Below are 12116 nucleotides of genomic sequence, written 5' to 3'. Positions count from 1 at the left end.
ACACCCACCCACAGTGACACTCACAGTGACACCCACAATGACACACACAGCGACACCCACCAACAGTGACACCCACAGCGACACCCACAGTGACACACACAGCGACACCCACCCACAATGACACCCACAGTGACACCCACAGCAACACCCACAGTGACACCCACAGCGACACACACAGTGACACCCACAGCGACACCCACAGTGACACACACCCACGTGGGACAGTGCCGCCTCTACTGCCCTCGCGGCCCAGTAACCCGCCCCACACAACTCCGCCTGCCGCTCCGTCCGTCGGCTGCGGCCGCTCCGTCACCGCTCTAATTTTTTGGTTTTTTTGGGTTCTTCTCCTGCGGGCTACCGATGCTCGTGACCTGGAGCGACCGACTCGGCTTCGCGCTCCTCTCGTGCACCTTGCACCGGAGCGCCCTCCTACCCGAGCCGAGTGTATAGGCGAGACGCACTTCTCGGCCCCGTGCGCAGCGACGAGAGAATTCGCGTTCGGCGGTGTCGCTTGGACACCGCGGCATCGCAGAACCAGCGGGACGCGCCTCGTGCTGAGTTCTCCCGAGACTTTTAACCGTTCCGCTGAGAGGGGTGTTCCTGTGTGTGTTTTAAAGAGACGCAACACTCGACCCGCCTGAGAGTTGACTTCGTGGCGGGTCCCTCGGTTCCGCTGACCCATCGGTGTCACACGTGTTGCGGGCGATCGTCGTTTTATTATTATTATTTACTGAAACACACCTCGGACGGGTCCTGCTCCGTCCGCGTGAGGAGCGACAAACCGCGGCAGCACGGCGAGGTTCCAGATGAGCACACTGCTGGCTATGGGCAGCAACAACCTCCAGAGCTTATTTCACCGCCTGCGCCATCGCAGCGTGGAGTACGCGGTCAGCATGAAGCAATCCGAAGAGAGCTGGTGAGTGACGCAGCGCGTACGGCTCGGAGCAGCAACGTACAGCACGCACAGCACACGCAGCACACACGCAGCACACACACAGCACACACACCGCACAACACAGCACACACACCGCACACAGCACACACAGCACACACGCAGCACACACGCAGCACACAGCACACACACAGCACACACACAGCACACACACAGCACACATACAGCACATAGCACACACAGCACACACGCAGCACACGCAGCGCACACGCAGCACACACGCAGCACACACGCAATACACACACAGCACACACAGCACACACACAGCACACACAACACACAGCGCACACGCAGCACACACGCAGCACACACGCAGCACACACAGCACACACACATCACACACAGCACACACATGACACAGCACACACATATCACACACAGCACACATCACACACAGCATACACACAGTACACAGAGCACGTGCAGCACGTGCAGCACGCACATCACACGCAGCACACACGCAGCACACGCAGCATGCGCAGCAGACACACAGCACACACGCAGCACACGCAGCATGCGCAGCACACACACAGCACACACGCAGCACACACACAGCACACACAGCACGCACATCACACGCAGCATGCGCAGCACACGAAGTGCACACATCACACGCATCACACGCAGCACACGCAGCACACACAGCACACACACAGCACCCACAGCACACACACAGCACGCACATCACACACAGCATGCGCAGCACCCAAGCACAGTCACAACGAATCGACGTCGATGTATCTGGAGCTCAATGTAACCACGGGCGGAGTCTGAAGACGACGTCGCTGTCTGAGGCCGCCCTCGTCACCGGAGTCGCCGTGAGTCGTGTGATAGGTGGCGACGGCTGATGGTGATGATGATGATGATCTCTTTGTGTTCAATCTCTAGCCAGGTCTCCGTGTCTCCACTTCTGTCTCGGTGTCTCTCTCTGTGTCGCTACCTCTCCCCCACCTCTCTCCGTGTCTCTATCTCTCTCCAAGTCTCTATGGTCTTTGATTTTACATTCACGGGTTACATTTCCCACACTAACACAGCACCTCGCTCGCCGAGCTCGACGTTGCTGCTCTGCGATCTCCCATTAACACGCTCATCTCTCACATTAACACGCTCATCTCTCACATTAACACGCTAATCTCTCACAGTAAAACGCTCATCTCTCACATTAACACGCTCATCTCTCACATTAACATGCTAATCTCTCACATTAACACGCTAATCTCTCACATTAACATTCTAATCTCTCACATTAACACGCTCATCTCTCACATTAACACGCTAATCTCTCACATTAACACGCTAATCTCTCACATTAACATGCTAACTTCTCACATTAACACGCTAATCTCTCACATTAACACGCTAATCTCTCACATTAACACGCTCATCTCTCACATTAACACGCTAATCTCTCACATTAACACGCTAATCTCTCACATTAACATTCTAATCTCTCACATTAACACGCTCATCTCTCACATTAACACGCTAATCTCTCACATTAACACGCTAATCTCTCACATTAACATGCTAACTTCTCACATTAACACGCTAATCTCTCACATTAACACGCTAATCTCTCACATTAACACGCTAATCTCTCACATTAACATGCTAATCTCTCACATTAACACGCTAATCTCTCAAATTAACACGCTAATCTCTCACATTAACATGCTAACCTCTCACATTAACACGCTAACCTCTCAAATTAACACGCTAATCTCTCACATTAACACGCTAATCTCTCACATTAACACGCTAATCTCTCACATTAACATGCTAATCTCTCACATTAACATGCTAATCTCTCACATTAACATGCTAATCTCTCACATTAGCATGCTAATTTCTCACATTAACATGCTAATCTCTCACATTAACATGCTAATCTCTCACATTAACACGCTCATCTCTCACATTAACCTGCTAATCTCTAACATTAACATGCTAATCTCTCACATTAACACGCTAATCTCTCACATTAACACGCTCATCTCTCACATTAACACGCTAATCTCTCACATTAACACGCTAATTTCTCACAATAACACGCTCATCTCTCACAATAACACGCTCATCTCTCACATTAACATGCTAATCTCTCACATTAACACGCTAATCTCTCACATTAACACGCTAATCTCTCACATTAACACGCTAATATCTCACATGAACCGCTAATCTCTCACATTAACACGCTAATCTCTCACATGAACACGCTAATCTCTCACATTAACATGCTAATCTCTCACATTAACATGCTCATCTCTCACATTAACACGCTAATCTCTCACATTAACATGCTAACCTCTCACATTAACACGCTAATCTCTCACATTAACACGCTAATCTCTCACATTAACACGCTCATCTCTCACATTAGCATGCTCATCTCTCACATTAACATGCTAATCTCTCACATTAACATGCTCATCTCTCACATTAACATGCTAATCTCTCACATTAACACGCTAATCTCTCACATTAACACGCTAATCTCTCACATTAACATGCTAATTTTTCACATTAACACGCTAATCTCTCACATTAACACGCTAATCTCTCACATTAACACGCTAATCTCTCACATTAACACGCTCATCTCTCACATTAACATGCTAATCTCTCACATTAACACGCTAATTTCTCACATTAACACGCTCATCTCTCACATTAACATGCTAATCTCTCACATTAACACGCTAATCTCTCACATTAACACGCTAATCTTTCACATTAACATGCTAATCTCTCACATTAACACGCTAATCTCTCACATTAACACGCTAATCTCTCACATTAACATGCTAATTTTTCACATTAACATCACTAGCCCCTCCCACTTCGTTGATGACCCTTGGGCTACACACATTTTAGCTGTTTCCCCCCTCTTTTTTGCCTCCTGATGACGATCGCTTGTGTTGTAATCAAAACGTCGTCGTTTTCATTTTTATCTTCTCTTACTCTATCTACGTGACTTTACCGAAAGACCCAAAGAATAAGTCTAAACATGTTTCGTGGTGAGCATCTTGAAGATAAACCCCACGCAGCCATGAGTGTGTATGTGTGAACACGGCAGCAGCAGAAGCGCATTGCCCCGGAATGATGTTGGCTAAACAGCCGCTGAAGCTATGCACTTTAAAATCTAATACTCTTATCTTAGTTTTTCGTCCTTCCCACACACCTCCGATTACCAACGGTTGGCTATGCCCGGTGGTGTGAAAGAAGTTCAACGTACGTACCCACATCGTCGCTTCGCGTACCTATACGCGAAACGTGACAGCGCCGTGTTATGCCGTGAGCCGCGGAGTCGTGCGGCAAATCCAGCCTCTGTTTAATCACAAACACTCGAGCACACGCACTCGTCGATTTGACACCAATACAAATGTGTGCCGCCACACGAAGATCCTGCCGCTGGACACCCCACGCGGGTCTAGGCAGAACTTGCTGACCCCATGCCCCTACTGGTCATCTGTGGAAAGAAAGAGCTTCACGGCTCATCAGATTCCTCCTTCCCGCGGTCTAAATTAAACATTCTGATTCTGAGACTCGGCTGCGCGATCTTGCATCGCTGTGGAAACGCCTGCCGCGAAGGAAAACCACAAAAGTGCCGCTGTGCCTCGCCTGCACTTCCATGGTAAACTGGACTCCCATGGTAAACTGGACTTCCATGGGGAACTGCACTTCCATAGTGAAGTGGACTTCCGTGATAAACTGGACTCCCGTGGTAAACTGGATTTCCATGGTCAGGGGTCAACGGCAACCAAAATGACAAGAAGAGACATTTGTTGGGGAATTTCAAGAGCTGCCACTACAGTCCTTAGAGAGCCACCGCATACGTCTCTGGAGCCGCAGGTCGCCGACCCCGAGGTGCAGACGCACCAGGGTCTGCAGCGTGCTGCGCGTGGCAGTAGCAGCAGAAGTAGCTGCTGCTGCAGCAGGAGCAGCAGATGCAGCAGGAGCAGAAGCAGCAGCTGTAGCAGTAGAAGCAGCAGTCGTCACATGGAAGGGAACCGTGGCAAGCGACTAAGCCATGAACGCGGTGACTTATTTTCGTATACAGCCATAAACACCTCGATATGTGTACAGTATATTCAATATGCGTACAATATATTCGATATGCGCAAGGTATATTCGATCAACGAAGTTTCGGTAGAACGAACTTTTGATTTTTAAACCGTTATCTTACATAGAAAGCCAAAAATAAATGTAATAATAAATAATACTTACATGAATAATAAAGAAATTCGTCAATCTACAGTACATACTATACAATTAAGAATACAATTGTTTATTTTTTTATATCAGTTTTGTTTATTTTAATACTGTACAGTATAACATATATTATTCTAAGTATAAATTAGCTTTATTGAAATATATGAATAGTAACTTACGAAGTATTTATAGTATGAAATGAAATTACGAAGGCTGAGAACGCACCCGCATAGTCCTATGTGATAAGTTGTTTAATATACGATGTTTCGATATACGAACGAAGCTCCAGGAACGCATCTACCTCGTAAATCGAGGTATTCCTGGTTGCTGTATTTTCATCAGCCATGGTCAATCCACTGCTGAATTAAGCTCCCCCCCAAGCTGCCGCCCCCACTCTCTCAATTGTGCGATTCCATAAAATCTACCCAGCAGCCTGCACACGATCTGAGTTCACCGTTCCGTCTCCCTCGGGTGGTAATCCTCCCAGACGCGTCACATCCCTTGGCTTTCCACTTCGCTATTCGTCTTTTTGGGATCGATCGGCCACCGTTCCGTCGAGCCAAAGGTCCTGCCCAAGATGCTTTACAAATATATCAGAATCAGAATATTGATTTATACCAGAGAAGGAATCCGGTGAGCTATAAAGTTTGGGGCGGGTAAGAACGTTACAACAACAAACAGCACATAAACACACGATGGGAGTGCAAAGTACAAGAAAGGTAAACAGATCACCCAAACACACACAAATACAACTAAACCATCTCCATCCTTTTTCCATTTAAAGCTTTCGTGACTGCAGGGATTCATCTTCTTGGTTCTTTCGGTAAAGTCACGTAGAATGGAAATAATAAAATAATAAAAATAAAACATAATAAAATAAATTCTCACGACGTTTCGGCCACAACGCAAGCAGCCGTCCTCAGGTGGAGAACAGGTCTTTCGAGAAGACAGAGTCTGAATGACAAGCCCCAGGCTTGGAGCGACTATTTAAGCCTGGATGGAGGGGCGAAGAGCGCCTTGACAAAAGAATTTGCATATCAAGATGAATTGAGCATATTTATGGGAAATGCAGATATGCGATTAGTACTACTTGTGAAATGCGTAGGAGGTTTGGAGAGGGGTTTAAAGTCATTATGCCCGTGCATTATGCAGGATTAGCAGCATCAAAGGGAGGGGATAGGGGTAACATTAATAAAGGGAAGGAGTGTTAATAGTATGTAGCTGCAGTAACTAAACCACCACGTAAACAACTAAAGTATAAACTACATAGTATATTCAGTATACTAAATATACTCTACAATAAGCTAAGTTACTAACAGAAAGTAATACATTACAATTCTATGTCGCAAAAAATATAATATGCTTCCAGCTAAACTTTATTTTCTTACATCACACGGGTCTACACCGTACTATATACTGCCATAGACAAACCCAACATCAAATTATATACTGTATTATTATAATACACCACTATACCTTATACATTGTAATATTACACTATGTATTATTCTACCCACCCTTATGTATATCACACTGCTGCATATTCACTATACAATTACGATACTATGTATTACTTTGTACATTGTATTAAGCATCACAATTTTATACTATTTATTATTATACATTCCGCTATACACTGTACCATTGACCGTCGTGTGAAAGATACTAAGAGGAAGCAACGAAATATATCAATGGGAGAGTATGGCTGGGAGACTTGCAGCGGAGCAAAGAATCCATTCTCTGCGGAGAATACAATGCCAGTGAGTGGAACGCGGTCTAAAAGTCACCGTAAACGTGAACACAATAAGTTAAGATCCGAAATGATTTATTACCTCCTTCCAATGATTGCTGAGCCAGAATCCATCTTCTCGGTTGAAATTGTCTCTGTGTTTGTATATGTGGATCGCCTCATGAACGAATCTCTCATTGTAGCCAGATGGCTTGCAGAGAACCACTGTCTTGGAGAAGTCAATAACAGTGTGGCAGATCACTGTTACAATTCAGTGGGCTCATAGAATTGTAATGTATTACTTACTGTTAGTAACTCAGCTTATTGTAGAGTATATTTAGTATAATGAATATACTATGTAGTTTTATACTTTAGTTGTTTACGTGGTGGTTTAGTTACTGCAGCTACATACTATTAACACTCCGTCCCTTTATTAATGATACCCCTATCCCCTCCCTTTGATGCTGCTAATCCTGCATAATGCACGGGCATAATGACTTTAAACCCCTCTCCAAACCTCCTACGCATTTCACAAGTAGTACTAATCGCATATCTGCATTTCCCATAAATATGCTAAATTCCTCTTGATATGCAAATTCTTTGTCAAGGCGCTCTTCGCCCCTCCATCCCAGCTTAAATAGTCGCTCCAAGCCTGGGGCTTGTCATTCAGACTCTGTCTTCTCGACAGACCTATTCTCCACCTGACGACGGCTGCTTGCGTTGTGGCCGAAACGTCGTGAGAATTTATTTTATTATGTTTTATTTTTATTATTTTATTATTTCCCTGGGCAGTGTTGAGTCTATGGTGCAGTGTTGAGTATTTGTGCAGTGTTGAGTCTATGGGCAGCATTGAGTCTATGTGCAGTGTTGAGTCTATGGGCAGTGTTGAGTCTATGTGCAGTGTTGAGTCTATGTGCAGTGTTGAGTCTATGTGCAGTGTTGAGTCTATGGGCAGCATTGAGTCTATGGGCAGCGTTGAGTATATGTGCAGTGTTGAATTTATGGTGCAGTGTTGAGTATATGGTGCAGTGTTGAGTCTATGGGCTGTGTTGAGTCTATGGGCAGCATTGAGTCTATGTGCAGTGTTGCGTCTATGGGCAGTGTTGAGTCTATGTGCAGTGTTGAGTCTATGTGCAGTGTTGAGTCTATGGGCAGTGTTGAGTCTATGTGCAGCGTTCAGTCTATGTGCAGTGTTGAGTCTATTGGCAGTGTTGAGTCTATATGCAGTGTTGAGTCTATGGGCAGTGTTGAGTCTATGGGCAGTGTTGAGTCTCTGGGCAGTGTTGAGTCTATGGTGCAGTGTTGAGAATTTGTGCGGTGTTGAGTCTATGGGCAGCATTGAGTCTATGGGGAATATTGAGTCTATGGTGCAGTGTTGAGTCTATGGGCTGTGTTGAGTCTATGGGCAGCATTGAGTCTATGTGCAGTGTTGAGTCTATGGGCAGCGATGAGTATATATGCATTGTTGAATTTATGGTGCAGTGTTGAGTCTATATGCAGTGTTGAGTCTATGGGCAGTGTTGAGTCTATGGGTCGCGTTTAGTCGATGTGCAGTGTTGAGTCTATGGGCAGTGTTGAGTCTATGTGCAGTGTTGAGTCTATGTGCAGTGTTGAGTCTATGTGCAGTGTTGAGTCTATCGGCAGTGTTGAGTCTATGTGCAGCGTTGAGTCTATGTGCAGTGTTGAATCTATTGGCAGTGTTGAGTTTATATGCAGTGTTGAGTCTAGGGGCAGTGTTGAGTCTATGGGCCGCGTTGAGTCTATGGGCAGCGTTGAGTCTATGGGCTGTGTTGAGTCTATGGGCAGCGTTGAGTCTATGGGCAGCGTTGAGTCTATGGGCAGCGTTGAGTCTATGGGCAGCGTTGAGTATATGTGCAGTGTTGAATTTATGGTGCAGTGTTGAGTCTATGTGCAGTGTTGAGTCTATGTGCAGTGTTGAGTCTATGTGCAGTGTTGAGTCTATGGGCAGTGTTGAGTCTATGTGCAGCGTTCAGTCTATGTGCACTGTTGAGTCTATTGGCAGTGTTGAGTATATATGCAGTGTTGAGTCTATGGGCAGTGTTGAGTCTATGGGCAGTGTTGAGTCTCTGGGCAGTGTTGAGTCTATGGTGCAGTGTTGAGAATTTGTGCGGTGTTGAGTCTATGGGCAGCATTGAGTCTATGGGGAATATTGAGTCTATGGTGCAGTGTTGAGTCTATGGGCTGTGTTGAGTCTATGGGCAGCATTGAGTCTATGTGCAGTGTTGAGTCTATGGGCAGCATTGGGTCTATGGGCAGCGTTGAGTATATGTGCAGTGTTGAATTTATGGTGCAGTGTTGTGTCTATGTGCAGTGTTGAGTCTATGGGCAGCATTGAGTCTATGGGCAGCGTTGAGTATATGTGCAGCGTTGAGTCTATGTGCAGTGTTGAGTCTATTGGCAGTGTTGAGTCTATATGCAGTGTTGAGTCTATGAGCAGTGTTGAGTCTATGGGCAGTGTTGAGTCTCTGGGCAGTGTTGAGTCTATGGTGCAGTGTTGAGTATTTGTGCAGTGTTGAGTCTATGGGCAGCATTGAGTCTATGTGCAGTGTTGAGTCTATGGGCAGTGTTGAGTCTATGTGCAGTGTTGAGTCTATGTGCAGTGTTGAGTCTATGTGCAGTGTTGAGTCTATGGGCAGCATTGAGTCTATGGGCAGCGTTGAGTATATGTGCAGTGTTGAATTTATGGTGCAGTGTTGAGTATATGGTGCAGTGTTGAGTCTATGGGCTGTGTTGAGTCTATGGGCAGCATTGAGTCTATGTGCAGTGTTGCGTCTATGGGCAGTGTTGAGTCTATGTGCAGTGTTGAGTCTATGTGCAGTGTTGAGTCTATGGGCAGCATTGAGTCTATGGGCAGCATTGAGTCTATGGGCAGCGATGAGTATATATGCATTGTTGAATTTATGGTGCAGTGTTGAGTCTATATGCAGTGTTGAGTCTATGGGCAGTGTTGAGTCTATGGGTCGCGTTTAGTCGATGTGCAGTGTTGAGTCTATGGGCAGTGTTGAGTCTATGTGCAGTGTTGAGTCTATGTGCAGTGTTGAGTCTATGTGCAGTGTTGAGTCTATCGGCAGTGTTGAGTCTATGTGCAGCGTTGAGTCTATGTGCAGTGTTGAGTCTATTGTCAGTGTTGAGTTTATATGCAGTGTTGAGTCTAGGGGCAGTGTTGAGTCTATGGGCCGCGTTGAGTCTATGGGCAGCGTTGAGTCTATGGGCTGTGTTGAGTCTATGGGCAGCGTTGAGTCTATGGGCAGCGTTGAGTCTATGGGCAGCGTTGAGTCTATGTGCAGTGTTGAATTTATGGTGCAGTGTTGAATCAATGTGCAGTGTTGAGTCTATGGGCAGTGTTGAGTCTATGGGTCGCGTTGAGTCGATGTGCAGTGTTGAGTCTATGTGCAGTGTTGAGTCTATGGTCAGTGTTGAGTCTATGGGCCACGTTGAGTCTATGGGCAGTGTTGAGTATATGTGCAGTGTTGAGTCTATGGTCAGTGTTGAGTCTATCGGCCGCGTTGAGTCTATGGGTAGCGTTGAGTCTATGGGCTGTGTTGAGTCTATGGGCAGCGTTGATTCTATGGGCAGCGTTGAGTCTATGGGCAGCGTTGAGTCTATGGGCAGTGTTGAGTCTATGGGCAGTGTTGAGTCTCTGGGCAGTGTTGAGTCTAGGGTGCAGTGTTGAGTCTATGGGCAGTGTTGAGTCTATGGGTCGCGTTGAGTCGATGTGCAGTGTTGAGTCTATGTGCAGTGTTGAGTCTATGGTCAGTGTTGAGTCTATGGGCCGCGTTGAGTCTATGGGCAGTGTTGAGTCTATGTGCAGTGTTGAGTCTATGGTCAGTGTTGAGTCTATGGGCCGCGTTGAGTCTATGGGTAGCGTTGAGTCTATGGGCTGTGTTGAGTCTATGGGCAGTGTTGAGTCTATGGGCAGTGTTGAGTCTCTTGGCAGTGTTGAGTCTTTATGCAGTGTTGAGTCTATGAGCAGTGTTGAGTCTATGGGCAGTGTTGAGTCTCTGGGCAGTGTTGAGTCTATGATGCAGTGTTGAGTATTTGTGCAGTGTTGAGTCTATGGGCAGCATTGAGTCTATGGGGAATATTGAGTCTATCGTGCAGTGTTGAGTCTATGGTGCAGTGTTGAGTCTATGGGCTGTGTTGAGTCTATGGGCAGCATTGAGTCTATGTGCAGTGTTGAGTCTATGGGCAGTGTTGAGTCTATGTGCAGTGTTGAGTCTATGTGCAGTGTTGAGTCTATGGGCAGCATTGAGTCTATGGGCAGCGTTGAGTATATGTGCAGTGTTGAATTTATGGTGCAGTGTTGAGTCTATGGTGCAGTGTTGAGTCTATGGGCTGTGTTGAGTCTATGGGCAGCATTGAGTCTATGTGCAGTGTTGCGTCTATGGGCAGTGTTGAGTCTATGTGCAGTGTTGAGTCTATGTGCAGTGTTGAGTCTATGGGCAGCATTGAGTCTATGGTCAGCATTGAGTCTATGGGCAGCGATGAGTATATATGCAGTGTTGAATTTATGGTGCAGTGTTGAGTCTATATGCAGTGTTGAGTCTATGGGCAGTGTTGAGTCTATGGGTCGCGTTTAGTCGATGTGCAGTGTTGAGTCTATGGGCAGTGTTGAGTCTATGTGCAGTGTTGAGTCTATGTGCAGTGTTGAGTCTATGTGCAGTGTTGAGTCTATCGGCAGTGTTGAGTCTATGTGCAGCGTTGAGTCTATGTGCAGTGTTGAGTCTATTGGCAGTGTTGAGTTTATATGCAGTGCTGAGTCTAGGGGCAGTGTTGAGTCTATGGGCCGCGTTGAGTCTATGGGCAGCGTTGAGTCTATGGGCTGTGTTGAGTCTATGGGCAGCGTTGAGTCTATGGGCAGCGTTGAGTCTATGGGCAGCGTTGAGTCTATGTGCAGTGTTGAATTTATGGTGCAGTGTTGAGTCAATGTGCAGTGTTGAGTCTATGGGCAGTGTTGAGTCTATGGGTCGCGTTGAGTCGATGTGCAGTGTTGAGTCTATGTGCAGTGTTGAGTCTATGGTCAGTGTTGAGTCTATGGGCCACGTTGAGTCTATGGGCAGTGTTGAGAATATGTGTAGTGTTGAGTCTATGGTCAGTGTTGAGTCTATGGGCCGCGTTGAGTCTATGGGTAGCGTTGAGTCTATGGGCTGTGTTGAGTCTATGGGCAGCGTTGATTCTATGGGCAGCGTTGAATCTATG

The 12116-nt window shown here is 46.3% G+C and overlaps 1 protein-coding gene across 2 annotated transcripts in view; it reads left to right on the top strand.

Moving 5' to 3' along the window:
* The first annotated feature begins 306 nt into the window (after positions 1-306).
* Positions 307-12116, top strand: part of LOC144942678 (transient receptor potential cation channel subfamily V member 5-like) — a 75808-nt gene continuing 63998 nt past the window's right edge. For both annotated transcript variants that reach the window (XM_078869484.1, XM_078869483.1), the window contains exon 1: positions 307-916. In XM_078869484.1, the coding sequence (XP_078725610.1) occupies positions 807-916 (110 nt within the window). In that variant the 5' untranslated portion in view covers positions 307-806. The remainder of the gene's footprint in view (positions 917-12116) is intronic.

Source organism: Lampetra fluviatilis, chromosome 28, assembly GCF_964198595.1.
Source record: "Lampetra fluviatilis chromosome 28, kcLamFluv1.1, whole genome shotgun sequence".
NCBI classification, from domain to species: Eukaryota; Metazoa; Chordata; class Hyperoartia; order Petromyzontiformes; family Petromyzontidae; genus Lampetra; species Lampetra fluviatilis.
This window is presented reverse-complemented; position numbering and strand designations above follow the sequence as displayed.